Below are 19,922 nucleotides of genomic sequence, written 5' to 3' on the forward strand. Positions count from 1 at the left end.
TAATTACAAGTGAAATATCTTGATATTCAGGACTGATCTAATTCTCTTAATCCTTGAAATGATATCACCTTTATCATTTTATGGATTTGTTAGAATAGTTTATGTTTTGCTTTCTAATAATAGAAGATCTATACATAGGAAAATCGGGTCTAGAATCCATTTCTTTCATTGTAGCATAATTTATATTATATATATACAGATGCAGTATTGTAACTGGCTATTTCACGAACATGAGGATGCATTTTTTAACTTATAGCATTTCTGGCTTCATTTTGGATGCACATTTACAATGGATATGCTGATCTTTCTGAGTTCCAATTACATCAACATGCCTCCATGACACTTTTTGCTCTCTCAGTGTTTTTGAAATAGAACAAAACAGGTTTAGATGTATGTGATTCCCATGAATGGCATTACTACCATTTCAACTTAGATTAGATAAGTATGCAGAAAGCTTATCATGACATCATAAACTTTAAATATTTATATCCTCAGTAATTGTTCAAAATATTCATAGACATTTCTTTTGGGAAATAATTCTTTGCTTAAAACCTTTTATTTAGCCATGATGTATAATAAAGTTGTGTGGTGGCGAAAGTTTATTTCCAATGTTCATTTCCATCACCTAATTCTTTATCATAGCATCCTTTTTTTCTTTCTTCTACTTAGTGAGAGTCTCACTAAGTAGCCAAGGCTGGCTTTGAACCTGCGTAATACCCTGTCTCAGCCTCCCAAGTGCTGGGATTACAAGTGTGCGCCACCATGCCCGGCTCCACAAAATCTATTTGACCTACAGATTTCATTATCTTCTGGTATATAACCCAAAGTGGAACTGCTATACCATAAGGTAGTTCCATTTTTAATACTTTGTAGAATACAAAATACTATAGATACTATTTTCCAAACTGCCTGTACTAATTTACATTCCCACCAGAATGTAAAGGGCTTCCCTTTTCTCCACTTCCATTTAATTACTTGTCTTTTGTCTCTTTTCTCTTCTTTTCTTTCTATCTTTCTTTTTTTTGTGTGTGTGGTACTGGAGATGCAACCCAGGGGCATTCTACCTCTTAGCTACACCCCCAGCTCTATTTTTTATTCTTTATTTTGAAATAAAGTCTCCCTAAATTGTAGAAGGCCTCACTAAATAGCTAAGGCTGTCTGAGAACCACAATCTTCCTGTCTCAGCCTCCCAAGTACTGGGAATTACAAGCATGTACTACATACCTTTGTCTTTTGTCCTTTGTCTTTTTAATCATAGCCCTTATAAAATGGGTAAGGTATTGACTCACTGTACTTCTCTGATGCTTAGTGATATTGAACATTCTTTGATGAGCATGGTAGCTTACACTTGTAATCCCAGCATTTGGGAGGCTGAGATAAGAGGATCATGGTTCCAGGACAGCCTCAGCTATTTAATGAGGCTCTTTGCAACTCAGTGAGACCTCCTTTCAAAATAAAGGATAAAAAGTAGGACTGGGGATGTAGCTCAAAGGTAGAATGCCCCTGTGTCCATCTCTAGGACCACCAAAAAAATTGTCAAAATTTACTTTTTTCGTTCTCAGAAAGCAAGGAAATTCTTATAGTAATCCAAATGGTATTAATTTTAGAAAAACTGTACAATCTTCAAAAGAACAGCAAAGATCAATAGTAATATATCTCACCTTATTGTTGTCCTTTCTCCCAAGTTCTTTGATAGCCGTTACCAGCAGCTAGCAGCCCCTGGAAGGGAGTAGACCAGGTTTGGTTTGGAGTTCCTTAGAAAGCCCTATCCCTAGAGCATTAAAACTATTTGAGCTGTCCATATATACTGTCTGGATAATTCCATTTATGGGACTTATCATTATTTGGTCTTATTAGAGTTTGCTTGATAGTAAAAGTCCTATCTTCCAGGCATTTAAAAAAAAAAAGAAATCATCAGTAATTTTTTTTTTTTTTTTTTTGGCAGTACTGGAGATGGAACTCAGAGGCATTCTACCTCCAAGCCACATGCCCAGCCCTATTTTCTATTCTTTATTTTGAAACAGGGTCTCACTGAGTTACAAATGGCCTCACTAAGTAGTACTTGAGGCTGTCCACCAGCTAAGATCCTCCTGTCTCAGCCTCCCAAATGCTGAAATTATAAGCGTGGGCCACCATTCCTTGCTCAGTAAATTTTTTTTAACATTGTAGCTGCCTAAAGTGACAGTGCCAATTGGAGCGAACAAAAACTTTGCCTAACTTTTTGAAAAGAAATTCTCAGAGTGTGATACCCATATTTCTGATGCTGTATTCAGCCTAGAAAAGACCAAAGAAGGCCCTATCTCTCACTTTTGTTAACCTTGAGGCCCCATACAAATAGGAAGTATAGACTAAGGGAGTGTGTTAAAACTGCAGGAGCCTCTAACACAGGGAGCCTCTAACAAAGGGTAGAAGATTTACTAGTTCAAGACATTTAAGAGAATGTCTGTCCAATCATTTGCTAACCACTAGGTAACTGAGTAGAGATCTGTGGCTATAGATGATAAAAAACGGATTTTACAGAATTAGCTCAAGAAAGCCAATAAACAGGACAGTAACAGACTTTTTGGGAGGGGTCTAAGTTCCAGGATTGCCACATTATATTATTTAAAATGTCTAATTTTTGAGGAAAAAAGTCATGAGCGAACCAAAGAAACAACAAAGTATGATCTGTACACAAAAGGGGAAAGTAGTCCATAGACAATGCCTGTAAAGAGGCCTAGATATTCCAAAGAGACTTTAAAATAGCTACTATATATATTCTCAAATAATTAAAAGGATCCTTTTCTAAAGAATCAAAAGTATGAGGATGATGTCTCATCAAATAGAGAAAATAAACAGAGTTAAAAATTGTAAAGTAAAAATTAAAGAACCAAATAAAAATTCTGGAGTTGTAAATTACAGTAACTGAAATGAAAAATTTACTAGAGAAATTCAGTAGAAAAATTGAAACAGAAGAAAATGATTAGTATATTTAAATATATTCCAGTTATTCTAGAATTAGAAATAGAGCCAAAAAGAATGAATGCACATGTAGAGGCGAGGGAAGAGAAGTGAAGGGAAAGAGAGAGTATTTGATGAAGTTTTGACCTGGAAAATCCCCAAATTAGTGTATTAGTAATGTGTACATCCAAAAAGTTCAACATCTCCATGTTGGGTAAATTCTAAAAGTCCCATACCTAATCAAAGTATCAGTTGGAAGACATTTTTGGTTCTTAACTCTATTTTCTCAAACATCATCTGGTCAATTATGGGTCTATTTTTAGTAATAACATTGAGTTCTCCTGAAGTTGTCTTCTTTTCATATGGAAAGAAACAAACAAATCATTGTAATAAGTAACTACAAGTAATTACTTAACTCATTATCATCTTTTTTAGTGTGTAAAAATAAACTTCAACAGTAACTTTAAAATCTTATGTATTTTTTCTCTTGGGAGTTGGTTAATTTTTATGTAACCTAATCTTGTGCATACATATTTAATGTAATCAAAATATAGTTTAGTTACATATGGTTCTCATGTTTGATTTTATATTAAAGTGATTTGGTTTCCTTAATGTTAACTACTTGAAGAACAAATGCTTAATATAACTTCTAGTGCTGTGCTAACAGCAGCTGTATGTTTCTTTCATGTTAGTCCTTATTTAGAAAGTTTGGAAAATAGCAAGTTCAGTACTTTAATATGTAAAACACATTGAAACACTTCATAAATCACTGTAAAATAGGAATTTTGGAGGAAAGAATGTGATAAATGAGGTCACTATGTAAACATCATGTTCTTTGCTGAACTTAAGCCCATATTTTTCAAAAATATTTTAAATAAATTCATTTAAATCAATGAAAGGCACTAAGAAAAAGGGGCATCTGGCATCCAATTGCCGGTTTCTGACAAGTTTAAGATCACTCAGGCTAGTACTGTTCTGCTTTGTGTAATGACGTAGCCCATTGCTACAGAAACTGATGAGAACTACTGAAACTTACAAGCCATTGTCATTCATACAACCTGCACAGATGCAATCGTTTATTCTGGCTCTGCTATTTATGCCTAACTTCCCATTAAAGTCACTGGGATAAGTCCTCAAAGAACTTTAGTGTCACAAGATGGAATCTGGAAATAAAAGTTTCTAAGCTAACGTTTATGGTATCAGTTGAAAGCATGTTCTTTAAATGGTATTAATAACTTCACAGTCTCTGGTCTAATTTCTAAGTCTTTGATCCATCTCAAGTTTATTCTTGTGCACAATGAGAGGTAAGGATTTAATTCCATCTTTCTACAAATAGATAGCCAGTTCTGCCAGCACCATTTGTTGAAAAGGCTGTCTTTTCTCCAGCATATGAGTTTGGCCCCTTTGTAAAAGATTAATTGACTATAGGTGTGTGGGTTTGTTTCTGTATCTTCTGTTCTATTCCACTGGTTAGTCTGCCTGTTGTGCCAATACGATGCTGTTTTTACTACTTTTGCTCTATAGTATAATTTGAAGTTAGGGATTGTGATGCCTCCTGCATGGTTCTTATTGCTGAGAATTGCTTTGGTTATTGTGGGTCTTTTCTTTCTCCATATAAAATTCATGACTGATTTTTCCAGTTCTATGAAGAATGTCATTGGTATTTTGATAGGAATTGCATTGAATCTGTAGATCACTTTTGACAGAATAGCCATTTTGATGATATTTATTCTGCCTATCCATGAGCAAGGGAGATCTTTCCATCTTCCGAGATCTTCTTCAATTTCTTTCTTTAATGCTTTATAGTTTTCATTGTAGAGGTCTTTTACATCTTTGGTTAGGTTTATTCTTAGGTATTTTATTGGTTTTGAGGTTATAGTAAATGAAATTGTTTTCTTTCTTTCATTGTGGATTCATTGTTGGCATATAGACATGCAACTGATTTCTTTAGATTGATTTTGTATCCTGCAACTTTGCTGTATTGGTTAATCAGCTCCAGTAGTCTTTTGATTAAGTTCTTTGGGTCTTCTAGATAAAGGATCATGTCATCTGAAAACAAGTTTTAATTCCTCTCTTCCTGTTTGAATTCCTTTGATATCCTTCTCTTGTCTTATTGCTGTGGCAAGAATCTTAAGGACTATATTGAAAAGGAGTGGTGATAGTTGGCATCCTTGTCTTGCTTCTGATTTTAAAGAACATTCTTGAAGATTTTCCCCATTCAATATAATATTGGCTTTGGATTTATTGTATATTGCCTTAATGATGTTGAAATACTTTCTTTCTATTCCAATTTTCTTATTGTTTTCAACATGAATGAGTGTTGAATTTTGTCAAATGCCTTTTCAGCATCTATTGATATGATCATGTGGTTTTGTTTCTCAGTTCTATTAATGTGGTAAATAATTATATTGATTTGCATATGTTTAACCAGCCTTGCTTTTCTGGGATGAAACCAGCTTGGTCGTGGTATACAATTCTTTTGATATGGGTTTGAATGCGTATAGCATGTATTTTGTTTAGAGTTTTTGCATCTATATTCATCAAGGATATTGGTCTCTAATTTTCTTTTCTTGAGGTATCTTTATTTGGTTTTGGGATTAATATGATACTGGCCTCATAGAAGGAATTTGGGGAAATTCTATCTCTTTCAATTTCCTAGAACAAGTATTGAAGTACTGGAATTAGGTTTTTTTTTTTTTGTGTGTGTGTGTGTGTATGTGTGTGTGTGTGTGTGTGTGTGGTACTGGGGTTCCTGGAAGCCCTTCTACCTCCGGGCTACACTCCCAGACTTATTTTATATTTTTTATTTGGAAACAGGGTCTCTTAAGCCAGCGCAGCTGGCTTCAAACCTGCGAGATTTTCCTGTCTCCGTCTCCCAAGCACAGGGATTACAAGCGTGCGCCACCACGCCCGGTGGAATTAGTTCTTCACTGAAGGTTTTGTAGAATTCAGCTGGAAACCTGTCAGGGCCTGGGCTTTTCTTTGATGGCAGAATCCTTATTGCTGTTTCTCTATTTCTTTGCTTGCTATTGGTTGGTTTATGCTTGCTATGTCCTCTTGGTTCAATTTAGGTAGGTTATATGTGCTTAGAACTCTATGGATTTCTTCCATGTTTTTCAAACTATTGGAGTATTAAGTTTTCAAAATAGTTTCTGATAATCCTTTGAATTTCCTCACTGTCTGTGGTGATGTCTCCTTTTTCATTTCTGATTTTAATGATTTGAGTTGAGCCTCTCTTTCTTTTGGTTAAAGTGGCCAAGGGTCTGTCAATCTTATTTAAATCTTTTCAAAGAACCAGCTTTTTGTTTTGTTGATTCTTTGAATTGTTTTTTTATTCTTTATTTCATTTATTTCTGCTCTGATTTTAATTATTTCCTGCCTTCTGCCGGCTTTGGGATTAGGCAGTTGCAGTTTTTCTAGGTCCTTGACATGTTTCATTAGGTTAATTACTTGGTGACACTCTGTTCTTATGTGGGCACTCAGTGCTATAAACTTTCCTCTTAACACTGCCTGCAAAGTGTCCCATAGATTTTGATAAGTTGTGTCTCTATTTTCATTTAATTCCAGAAATTTCTTTATTTCTACACTCATTTCTCATCTTACCCACTCATCATCCAATAGTGTACCATGCAATCTCCATGTATTTAAATAGTTTCCTTTGATCTTCCTGTTGTTGATTTCTACATTCATTCCATTGTGGTCTGAAAAAATGCAGGGAATTAAATTATGTCTTTTGAATCTTCTGGTGCTTGCTTTGTGGCCCAGGATGTAATCTATTTTGGATAAATTATTAGAGGAGGGCTCAACACTCTAACATATAGGCACAGGCAGTAACTTTCTCAACAAGACCTCCAAAGCACAGGAAATTAAAGCAAGAATTAACAAGTTGAATGGCATCAAATTTAAGTTTCTGCTTATCAAAGAAAACCATCAAGAACCTAAAGAGAAAGCCTATAGAATGGGAGAGAAGATCTTTCTTTACCAGCCACCACTTATATAGGAGGCTAATATCCAGAATATACAAAGAGCGCAAAAGACTCTATAGTAGCAAAACAAATAACCCAGTCAAGAAACAGGCAACTGAATTGAATAGACACTTCACAAAAGAAGAGATACAAATGGCCAATAGATACATAAAAAGATGTTCAACATCATTAGCCATCAAAACTTGATTAGCAAATAAAAATTACGCTGAGATTCCATCTAACCCCAAACAAATGTTGGCAAGGATGTGGGGAAAAAGTAACTCTTTTGCATTGTTGTTGGGAGTGCAAACTCGTTCGGCTACTATGGAGATCAGTGTGGAGATTCCTTAGAAAATTGGGAATGTATTCACCATATGATCTGGCTATAGCGGTTACTTCTGGGTATCTTTCCAAAAGGGTTGAAATTGGAGAACTACAGTAACATATGCATACCCATGTTCATAGCATCACAGTTTGAAATAGACAAAATATGGAACCAACCTAGGTCTCTATCAACAGAGGAATGGATTGCAAAATTATGGGAAATACACACAATGGAATTCTACTCAGCTATAAAGAAGAACAAAATCATGTCATTCCTAAGAAGATGGAAAGACCTGGAGAACATTATGTTAAGTGAGATCAGCCAAGCACAGAAAGAGAAGGGACATATGTTTTCTCTAATATGCCTAAAGTAGGGAATATTGGGGATACCAGAGAGTCTCTAGATAATGGAGGAGAAACCTCAGAAAAGCTAGAAATGGAAGGGGGGTAGGAGAGGAAGAAGGCTGAGGTTGATTAATGGAGAAGCTACATCTGAATATGTATAAAAGTATGAATACAGCATGGTTAACCTGGACACTCATTGTTGGAAGGGAGGAAAAGGGGACACAAAGGGGGGGAGAGCACCAAGCACTGTCTGAATGTATGCCATTTTCAATATGATCTACATAAAAATAAAAAATAAGTGGTATTAATATATATTGAGAAGAAACTAAAGTATGTTTTGACAACTGATCTTTTTTATTTGAAATTGCATTTGTTTATATTTCTGTGTAACATCATCACAGGATGTACTATATATAATAATGGTCAAACTACACAATACCAAAAAGTCTTAATTTTATTTTTACCGAGATACTTATGACTTCAAAAATGAAGCAGTAATTTTGGTATTTCAGTAAGAATTCTGCATACTTTACTGATTCAAAATTTAATTAGTTTCCTGAACATCCCTCCTATTTATCCTTCTTTCTTGGTGGCATATTGCCAGTTTTTCCTTAAGTTAAATATTACAGAAACATCTCAGTTTTTCTCTCCTCATTTCTAATGTTATCTTGTTTTTAGTTTTAATCTTTTCTCATAAGGTTTTATTTTTAAAAATCTATAGCTGCGCATAGTGATACATTCCTGTAATCCCAGTATTTGGGAGGCTGAGACAGAAGGATCCCAGATTTGAACCCAGACTCAGCAAGCTTGTAAGATCCTCTTTCATGATACATAAAATACAATATGGTTAGGGGTATGACACAGAGGCCCCTAGGTTCAATCCCCACTATCAAACAAAAAAGAAAGAAAAATGAAAAACCAACAGTTATCTTTCTAATTGTTTTCTTCTCTAGAGCTTTACCTAGTATTATTGAGATTGTTTTCTCAAAACTTTGATGCAATTATTTTAATTTTTAATCTTTGAAATAATAATGAACATAACTACTCTATCTTTCATATTGATCATTCAGTTTTTAATATTATTACCTTATATCTCAGATTAATGTTTTCTTCACTTCTTTCATTGACAGAAGTGACAAGAAACCAACAAAATGAAGCCTACTTAGTACATTATAACATTGAAAATGTTATAATAGAAAGAGGAAATTATAAAAAGGAAAAATAAAGAGCGTATAATGAAAGAGGAAAACTGCATTATAACATTGAATTTTGAGGGATGTATATTTTTAGTCAATTGAAATGAATATTAACAGTGGGAAAGAATGAAATGAAGATGTTATTTTTTTCAAAATTAATATGTATTTAATATAATTGAAATTAAACGAGAAGGAAAACATTCTGTTGCTTTTGAAACTTGACAAAATTATTCTGAAATTAATCTGAAAAAATTAACAGATTCGCACCTTTAGTAAATTTGAATGTCATGCCTTTAATCCACATTCAGAATAGGAACACAGCTGTGTAAGGAACAGAATCCGAAAATTGAGCCTGGTACTAAAGAAGACCCTAATGTTATCTTTAATCCGTGTGTGTGTGTGTGTGTGTGTGTGTGTGTGTGTGTTGTGTGTGTGTGTGTGTGTGTGTGTGTGCGCGCACGCATAAAACTCTGCACAAGTGTTGACCCCTCTCAATGACAACATCATCAACGCAACATTGCTCTGTGCTCTCACTAGAGATGGGGAGAGCTCTTGCTGTCCTCAAGGTTGCTTTTGACAGGTTGGGCCATCTCCTGACTTCTAGTCCTAATAACCCTCTAGAGTGAACAGTAATAACAATCATAAAAACCTAAGAAAGTTTTAAAGGATTTGTAGATTTAGAGTTTTGAAGAAATCTTAGAAACAATTTAGTCTGCCTTTCTTCTTTTAGAAAGAAAACAAATACAAATTAAATACAAATATATACACAAACACGTAAACATACTAAAATAAGAATTAAATTAATTGAATTTCTTAATTTGTGTTTCCTTTCTAAAATAAGAAGGAAAGACCATATATATAATGTAAAAAATGAAAGTGATTTACATATTGTCTCTTACTATTTTCTTCTTCAAAATGACTTTAAAAGATAGTTATGTATCTATTTATCTATACATATATATACATACATATACATACATATATACATACATATATATACATACATATATATACATACATATATATATATATACATACATATGTATAACAATTTTACTTAAATTAGCTAATCATTTAGAATTTGTTAATATTTTATTATATGGATAACTTAAGTATAATGAGAGTTGATAAGAATTTGACACTTTAAAGATATCTTCCATTTCATCTATTGTATTTTGCTCAAAATATAGAACACTTCACGAACTTACATGTAATCCTTGCACAGGAGCCATGCTAATCTCCTCCAATTTTAGTATATGTGGTGCTGAAGTGAGCACTATTTCATCTATTTTAAATTAGTACACTAAATACATTTGATATCTATGCAGTTTTTCAAATTGAATTTTATATTACTTTACAAAAATAGGTATGAGTATTCCAAAACAATCATATAATCATAAAGGCACATATTGGTATTATTTTAATTAAATAATTTATTTTTGAATTGATCATTTTACATGCTTCACATTTTTCAGATTCTTCAGTCTTATATTTAATTATAAATTAAAGTCTTCAACTAATTTAAATATTGCAGACATTTATTATCGGTTACTGAAATGCCAAAGAAGATATAAAAATGTTTCATATTTTTAAGAAAAATAATAATTTTAAGGAAGTATAACAGTCTTTATTGCATAACTGGTAGTTGACAAAGAAAGGATGCAGGGAAAATTATTTATAAGCTTAAGAGATTGTTATGAGAATAATTTCCTGATATTAGTTTTGAAATGCCAGATGACCTTTTTTAAAGCCATGGGTTCATGTTGATGTCTACTTAACAAATTGACAGGTGAATGTGGATGATATTTCAATGTAATTGTGTTATTGTAACAAATAGGACTACAAAATTTGTGTTTCCTATGTTTTATTTTCTTTATTCTTATGTGAAACATTTTATAAATCATACAGATTTTCACTTGTGTAGCTTTTTAAAATAAATTCCTTTTGTTACAGAAACACCTGCTGCATTTCCAGACACTATAAAGGAAAAAGAGACACCAACTCCCGGTGAAGAGATACAGCTAGAAAGTACAATTCCTCATACAGATTCAGGAATTGGAGAGGAGCAAGTGGCTAGCATCCTAAATGGGGCAGAATTAGAGACTACACCAGGTCCTGATGCCATGAGTGAACTCTTATCTACTCTATCCTCTGAGGTAAAGAAATCACAAGAGAGCTTAACTGAAAATCCCAGTGAGATGTTAAAGCCTGCTCCGTCCATATCTAGCATTAGTCAAACCAAAGGCATCAATGTCAAGGAAATACTGAAAAGCCTTGTGGCTGCCCCAGTTGAAATTGCAGACTGTGGCCCTGAACCTATTCCATACCCTGACCCAGCACTGAAGAGAGAAGCGCAAGCTATTCTTCCTATGCAGTTTCATTCCTTTGACAGGTATGTACTGAACTTATTATTTACAGTGCACTATGAAGCAAAATCAGACTCTTTTAATATTAGAGTGTCTCACAAACATTATACTTATTACTGTAGTAGTCCTGCTACAGATACTATCCAAGGTGTCAGGCATGGTGGCACATGCTTGTAATCCCAGCATTTGAGAGCCCGAGACAAGAGGATTGTGGTTTGTGGACAGCCTCAGCCACTTAGTAAGGAACTTTGCAACTCAGTGAGAATCTTTTTCAAAATAAAGAATAACTAATAGGACTGAGGGTGTAGCTCAGAGGTAGAATACTTCTGGGTTCCATTCCCAGTACCACACACACACAAAATACTATCAAAGGAACAGGTCAATGTGATTGATCAATAAAACATTTTAATAATACATCTCAAAAAAGGAGTTCCAAAATGACATGGTGCATAGCATATTGATTTGGAAATAGGTAGCCCAATATTATGGTTATAGTCCATCATCAGAGGACCATAGTACACCGGAAAAATCATTTTTCTCTTTGGATTTATTTTTTATTGGTGCACTCTAGTCATACATTTTAATGGAGTACAAGATGGTGACTTTTTTTATATGTATAAAGTGGAAGAGGTGATAGGCAAAACCTCTCTGAGATTCCTCTGGTTCTGAAATTCCATTGTAGTATTATAAAAAACTATAATTATTCTTGGTTATTAAATAGGTTGCTCTAAGTATTAAAATTTATTTGAAATTTCAAAGAAAGTGTATTGAAATAATAAAAAATCATTTGAAATATTTTTTCTCGTGGGATGTCTAGTATCAGTGTAAATGCCATATTTTGTGGCATGTATTTGAAAGGGAATGTTTTTGAAAGGCATTTTAGATATCTAAACTAATTACAATTTGGTCCATATATCTACATTTAAATATTAAAGCATTCAAAGAATTATAAGAAATAAATTCTATTTCTGTTCCACTCTACATGCTGTAAAATGATAACTCAAAGAAGCAGAATAAAGTATTTGAGAACCTAAGGATCTGCATGTAGAGTATGCCTTATTATGTATTTATTTATTTTTAAATATTTAATGGTGCATTATAATTAAACATAATAAAATTCAAAGTGACACATTCCTGTATACACACAAGAGCTCTTGGTGTCTCCTTCATATGTCCCTCTTTCCTCCCTGTACATGCTAGAAAGATGGGTAGTGAGTCTTTCATCTATGGACATAACATTATTTGGTTTACTTAAAAACATGTGAAGCATTAGAAAAATACTTTAGGTAGTCAGTGATTACTAACAATAGTTATTAAAGTTAGACACGGGCATTGATGTATATTCCTAACTATTTTTCTATGTTAATGTATAAACTAAAGAATGTGTTGGTTTACAATTTGAGTTACATCATTGTTATTGATGTTTAAAATATTTTTATATACCCAAATTTTATATTTGAAGATGTATAAATAATACACAAATGAGGTGATTGATAAGTATTTTATTCAGAGATCAATTGTTTCTTAAATTGGAACGTCAAATATATAGTCAAATATGACATAAATTCCATATTGCTTTCTCTAAAATAGCCAAATTGCTTTGTTCTAACTGAAGATCTTGAATTTTTAGGATTTAGGGGTAGAGTTGTGACAATAAAGCCATTGAGTTAGGATGCATTATCCTTTTCATACACAAATAGGATTTAAATCTTGCCTATGCACATTTTAAACAGTGTTTTACATAGTATCTCTTGGAAATTTGTCCAATCTAAATGGCAGTGAACTTACAGAGTATTATATTTGCAAATAATCATCATATAAGGTGAAATGTGTTGTTTCAAAAGTTTTTATAAAGTAAAATAAACTAAATTATATAAAATATGCTATAGAATATACTATAAAACTGAATTTTGGAAGTTTTCTCTTTTTAATAGTTTATATTAATATTATATTCCTTTTTTCATTCATATAGTAAATGTTCCTTATGCCATTTTACAGTGATGCCCTCTATCTTGCATATTTGGCTTCTGTTCACAGAGTATAGTTTTATATGTGTTTATGAGTTGGTATAAACATAATTGTGGATATCTGTAAGTCTACATCTAGAAATAAATGTTATGATAATTTAATATAGAATTAGGTTTTACAACCCATTTAACTTTAAATAATATCTTTAGATTTTTAAAATAAAAACAAATATAGAGAATTATTGTGGTTTGCATAAGATAATTCACTGGAATAAGTATTAAGAATTTTTTTTAATTTGGGTTATTGTTAGAAATTTTTAAATTAAACCTCAAAGCAATTACTTGAGTGCTAATATTCTTAGCTACTCAAATTTATTACTTTTGAGAATATTGCTTTAAAAATAGAATTTTTCATTTGTTCTTGGTAGCATTTGTGCAGAATGCAATGGGAATGGAATTATTATTCTAAATTATGTAAGTAGAAATGAAATGGAAGAGCACAAAGCATATTTCAGTTCTTTTTAGGAAAAGAGTCTCCAGTGTAGTTAATATATGCAGTAGCTCAAGTACTATCAAATGTAAATGATGAGGTGATATTGATGAAAGGAGGGGATTGAGGTCTCAGGGGGCACCAATGACGGATTGAACAGAAGCGGCCTTGCACTGCACGTAACTCAAGTCTGTCGTCTTCACTGCTCAAAGCCATAATGGGAGGTGGCAGTCTGAAATGAGTTGCCACGGCAAAGAGTATTATTTTTGAAATGCTTTCACACAAATCACTAGGCCCTGCATACAACTTAGTTTCATGCTTTAATGTCATCAGGAGGCACAAATTGGTGTGTCTAATTGTTTGCCACCTGCCAGCAAAATGAGCTGCCAGCCAGCCAGACGGGTTTGATTGTCTGTCAGCCATTCAATAGATTGAGAGTGACAACATCAAAAATTTAACTTCAAACTCTGAAGCTTTGAACAGCTTTTCAGAGGCATCATCCCCACTACTGCCTCTGGACCACTGCATTTTTCAATTATCTTTCCAGTGTATTGATACCGTTTGCCTTATCTGTCTTAAGGTAGCTGTAATTACATTATGAGATATATAAACATATTTCTGAAGCTCTAAAGTCTGAAATCCAAGTTATGACATGTCTTTTAACATCAGACTGACTCCTTTGAAAATTGGATCCAAGATGACAGGCTTTAGAATGAACGTCGAGAATTATTATGGGTCTTACTCTTCCAATAAAGCATTTTTATTTTTATCTTTAGTTAAAAAGTTGAAGCTTGGTGGCTAGGTTCTTTGTAATAAGTCATATTTCCAAATAATATTGTGTAAACCCAATGGAAATCACCTATGATTTTACTTGTGTTAACCAGTTACTTATTGGGTCTATTGCAAACATGCTAACAATGTATTTGTTGTACTTTTTTCTAGACTGTAAGTTTGAAAATTATTTCCTAAAACAACCGATATGATTTTAATTATGTTAACTTAGGTTCTATACAGGGTAGTTGTCTCCATTCAGAATGAAACTTATTAATTTTAGTCTCTTAAAGTTTTTTTTCATTGAGTAAGTTGTAACCTCAAATTTAGAAACATTTAGAATTAAACTTTTTTCTTTTAGAATTAGACATTTCATCAGATTATATATGAAATAAGATATAAATATTATTTGCATATATATTGAAAGTCTTATTCCTTTTATTTTCTCCATTTTGCTGAACATACAGATTTAAGGATGTATTTTTGGTTACACTGTGGTCCTAACAAGTGTATATTAATGAAGTATAAAAATGCTAGAGATCCTTTAGTTTTGTTCTGTAGTTTTGTTCTGAAGAAATGAAATTTCTATAGAAGAAGTCCATTATGAACAATTTTTCTAAATTTTTATTACTGTGAGTTAAAGAGAAATATTTATGATGGTTTTGTTTCTACCAGGAAAATTAGATATTCTCATTCTAAAATTTACATAGTAAGTTGCAGAGTTCTTTAGTACTATCAATAGGTTTCGGTATAGCTCTCTGGTTTATTAACTATTTGAGCTGAGGTATTATTTTTGGTATACTAGTAACTGTTACTTTTGGCTTTCTCTAGAACCACAATTAAGCTTTGCCAAGTTGTTTACAAAACTAAAATTTTAGCCCTGTGTATTCATAGACTTGCCATGTTTTGAGTATTTGGTACTTACTTGTGATTTAGCGCGGTCTTAATTTTCTAGGTTTCCTGATTAACATTTGGTTTCAACAAAAGACAAAAAAAGAAGGCAGTGTACTTCTCTGTGGATTTTTTATATTATTATGTTTTTGAAAATTTTATAAGTCTTGGATATTGTAGAATGCTTAAAACTCTGTTGCTTCTTTTACTGACAGACATCAATCTTACATAAGTTACATGCTTCATCTTTTTTAATATTTACAAACCTGCTTGTGTTTGAATTACTATGTTTGACATATTCAGGCAAACTAATGTCTCAAATTTTTAAAAATTAGCTTCTAAATGTTTCATGCTCTAAAAAAGAATCTTTGAAATAAAATCTATTCTGTAAAAAATATTAGCCTGAAAAAGCAACTTATTTAGACTTCATATTACTAAACCTAAAGTATAGGGTGGGTATTGTCTCTTCAGTTTTATTTAGGCTGAAAATTCAAGGTAAATAATAAATAATCAAGAAATATTTATAATAAATAAACAAAAGACATGTGTAATAGAGTTGATAGGATTTTTCCAGTGATTTGTTTAAACTTAGAATTAAGTAAGAATGTGAAAAAGTGTAATTACTTTAGGACTTTACTTTCTGTACTTATTGCTTTCTAGTTTTTGGAAATGACATTTTGATTAGATCACTTAAATGATGAAAAAGTCAATGTAAGCCAAATTGATTACAAATCTGCCAAATGTCGCAATTTCTATTTCCATCCAATGAAATCTCCATTTTTATAATGCTTGGAGTGTCCTGGATATATATTCTAGTGCCAATTGCCAGGAGATGCACTTTTGACTAGGCATGGCTGTATCCCAATTCCCATAATGTTGCTGCCTTTATCTCTCTTGGCATTAACAAAGACAATTCAGTGAGCTGATTAAAGTATCTCTTTTTAATAGGTATTTTAATGAAATACTCAAGTTATTTATTATATATATGTCTTTTCACCTATTCCTCTTTTCAAACATTTTTAAAGCAGAGAAGCATAATAGATGAAAACCTCAGAATTATCTTGTCATTTCTGATGAGATGCAGTAAACTATATTCTAAAATCTTTTAATACTACTTTCTCCTAAGTTTCCATTTCTTTTTCAAAACATTTAGCCACATATAAGTCTCATTACAGAAAGAATGATAATGTGGAAATGAGGAGAACTGGCTTTCAGTAGTTGATCTCTATGTATTTCTGTGGGACCCAGTGCCCCAACCCATAGAATAATATGATTAAGCTGCCTTATGTCTTTAAAAAAATACACAAAAGTTTAAAAATCCTATAATAAATGAAATGGCTTTATAATTAGTCTCAAAGAGCAACAGATGCCTATTTTTCAGTATGGCTAAAAAACTGCAGTCTCAGAAAAAGATAAAAGATACTGTGTCTCCATTTCAAAAGCTGTCACCTCACCTCAGCCCATGGCATACCTCAGGTGGATTTTTCTGTTTTCTTCCAACTAGCCTATTTCCTGGTGTCCTCCCTCAACTCCAAATTGATCTCCAGCTTTTATACCAGAGACATTTTCTTAAATGTAATGCTGATGGTGATTCTTAAATATTTTGTTATTTATAAAATAAAGGAAAAATGCTTTCATTTGGAACAGAAAGTCTTCTCCGTTTGCTGTAAGGATCTGTATTTGAAGTTCCTTCAGTCTGTGTTGCTGTTTCTTATTGCTTTGTCTCGCTAAGATTTATTGTAGGAATTTTGAACACTTTTTTCTCAACTTGACAAAGTCCCAGCAACCTTTCTGATTCAGGTCATTCTTCCCTGACAATGCACATCTTGTGCTCCTGAAAAGTCCTGGCATAACTCAGATCAGGCAATTACTGAACTACACTGCACAAGCAGTGGGCATGTCTTACATGTCTTTAAATCTCCTAAAACTGTCAGTGTAGTTACATCCCTTAACCTATTGGGTATCAATAAGTGTTATAGAAAAGAACAGAAAGAAGAAAAAGATTCTTATGAGGAGCCATGAATAATTATAACATTCTCTATTTTAAAAGCCCCCCCCCTTTTTTTTGGTGGTACTGGGTTTCTTGGAAGCCCTTCTACGTCCGGGCTACACTCCCAGACCTATTTTTACAATTTTTTATTTGGAAACAGGGTCTCCTAAGCCAGCGCACATGGCTGGCTTCGAACCTGCGCGATCCTCCTGTCTCTGCCTCCCAAGCACGGGGATTACAAGCTGCAGGTGTGCCACCACGCCCAGCAAAGCCCTTTCTTATCTTTAATATCTCACTTATATACTTAGGATAAACCACCAGGTATACAGATAAAGCAGTATCCTTACTTTTACAAAATTTGCAGAAGTAATGAATGGAGACTCCTTCTCCCTCCCCCACAAAACTGTCCTTGGACAATATTTCCTGTCTTTCGGCACTCACTGGTTTGTTAATCTTATTCACTTTTCTGGAATTAAATAACATCTAAATGCTGATTATTCTTATGTCTATATCTCATTCTAAATGGCTCTCTGAAACTAGAGATTTGTCTACCCATTATTTGGATGATTAATATCTTAGTAGATATTGTACTCCAACCATAGTCTTCCCTATTGTAATTAATGGCATTTAACACTTCCTGTTGCTTAAGGCAAAAAATGTTTGCATCTTCCTTGATTTTTCTCACGTCCACATCCTGTCCTGCAAATCCGGTTTAATTAGTCTAACCAAAATTTGACCCACTTCTCACCAGTGTCCCTCTGCCTTTCTGATCCCACCTACCATTGTTTTTTTCTTTTTTGTGTTATTATAGTATCACCCTATCCAGGTTCCTCACTTCCTTAAGTCTGTTCTCATAGCCCCCAGAACGATCCTTCTATAAGCTAAGGTCATTCATTCTAAGTCCTTAATGGCTTCTGATCCCACTCTGAGCAAAATCCAACATCTACGCCATGGGCCTGTGATCTGAGCCCTTCTTGCTTCTCTCATTTCATCTCATGCACTCTCCATGTTGCTCATTCTTCTGTAGTCACACAAGCCATCTTGCTGTTCACTCTGCCTGCCACACCATTCCCTATATATCCTCATGGCTTGTTTCTTCACCCTTTCAGCGTTTTTTTCAATTATGACTTTTTTTGTCAGTCTTCTCTGAACTGCCTTTTGAACAATATTGTCTATCCTTTTCCATGCACTATTTTTCTTATAGGACTTACTGTCGAAAGAGTATGTTTGTTTGTTTATGTTGTATTTCATGATGCTTTCATGACTCATGGAATGCAAGTTCCAAGAGGACAGGATTTTGTTCTATATAAAACTCCAGAACTTAGAACAGACCCTCAAGAAATGAACTGCTCAGTAAAGATGTGTGAAATGAATCTGTGGGTGAGAGAATCTTAGATCATATCCCAAGTCTCTATCATTGAGATACGATGAATTCAGCAATAGAAAAACTCATGTGTATTATGTGATCACTGTGTGCATTAGAGACATAATAACTCAATGAAAACTGTTGTTGAAGTGAATTAGATTGAGATATTTTTGGCTTGCACTATTTTAATAACCTTTACAACCTTATAGTATATAGAGATTATAGTAAGTATAAAATTATACAAGTATTTTGTAGTTTTCAGTTTAAAAGTATAGAATGGAGATTTGAAATTGTGTGGGGAAGAACACAAAGAATATTCTTGAAATTTAAAAAATTCAGTTAGTAAAGCATTTGTAGCTTGGAGATTCCTTCGGTATCCATCACTATGAATGGAAAGTCTTCAAAAAGAGTGGAATATTTAAATAGTTTGGATCAGTGCTTCTTACCTTTTATGTTTTTTAAATTCAAATTAAGTGCTATATGGTCATCTTAAAAAATATGTGAGCCCAAATTTATGTATATTTCAGTGTATTCATGTACATTGTGAATTAACAATGGATACTTAGACTTCTTGGTAAGACTTTTGCTGTAGATGGATAGTTAATCAGTGGGAAATAGTGAATAACAAATAGATTTTCTAAGAGTTTAACATTCCTATGTTCAGATATAAGTAGTTGAAAATACTAAAACATTCTGAAAGATAATTATCAACATAAGTTACTAAATTTTCTTTAAAATTATTGGTGAAATAGATTTCTAAGGAAAAATAACATATTTAGATGTTAAGGAATGGGCAATACTGATGAAAAAATTACACTGAGGACAAGAATGTATATATTTCTGGTTTTAGATACACAATTTGGTTGTAGTAATCACAGGGATATTGTCCTCACAAATTCAACAAGCTTAAGTTTCAGAAAAAAAATGAGAAACCAGTCAAATCCACCTTCTCACCTTTCTTCGTCAGACTTTTATCACATGATCATTTTAGCCTTCGAACATATCAATGTTGAGAAAATGGAGTTTATTAATATTACTGAAGACTTCCTATTGGTCCTAATTTGGTATTTTGCGATGCATGGACATTTCCTAGGTTTTCAAAGTACCATCCTATGTGGAGGGAGCAGCATTGGAAGAAATAGAGAAACACTAAAGAAAGCAAAGTTGTCACTTCATCCTTCACTGAAAGAGAGTAGATTTCCAGGGGGCACTGAGTAATTTTTTAATGTGTTGGCGCACTGTAATTACACATTTTTATGAGGTATGGAATGGTAGAGACATACAGGCACACAAGGAAGGTGGTAAGCTAAA

The 19,922-nt window shown here is 33.1% G+C and overlaps 1 protein-coding gene across 5 annotated transcripts in view; it reads left to right on the forward strand.

Annotated features, from left to right (window-relative positions):
- NBEA (neurobeachin) overlaps positions 1-19,922 on the forward strand; it is a gene marked incomplete at both ends in the record, with an annotated part of 621,684 nt that overhangs the window by 207,042 nt on the left and 394,720 nt on the right. For all 5 annotated transcript variants that reach the window (XM_080719963.1, XM_080719960.1, XM_080719962.1 and 2 more), the window contains one exon: positions 10,724-11,162. In XM_080719963.1, coding sequence (XP_080576089.1) covers positions 10,724-11,162 — 439 coding nt within the window. The remainder of the gene's footprint in view (positions 1-10,723; positions 11,163-19,922) is intronic.

This window comes from Muscardinus avellanarius, assembly GCF_963383645.1.
Source record: "Muscardinus avellanarius genome assembly, chromosome: 2".
Taxonomy (NCBI): Eukaryota; Metazoa; Chordata; class Mammalia; order Rodentia; family Gliridae; genus Muscardinus; species Muscardinus avellanarius.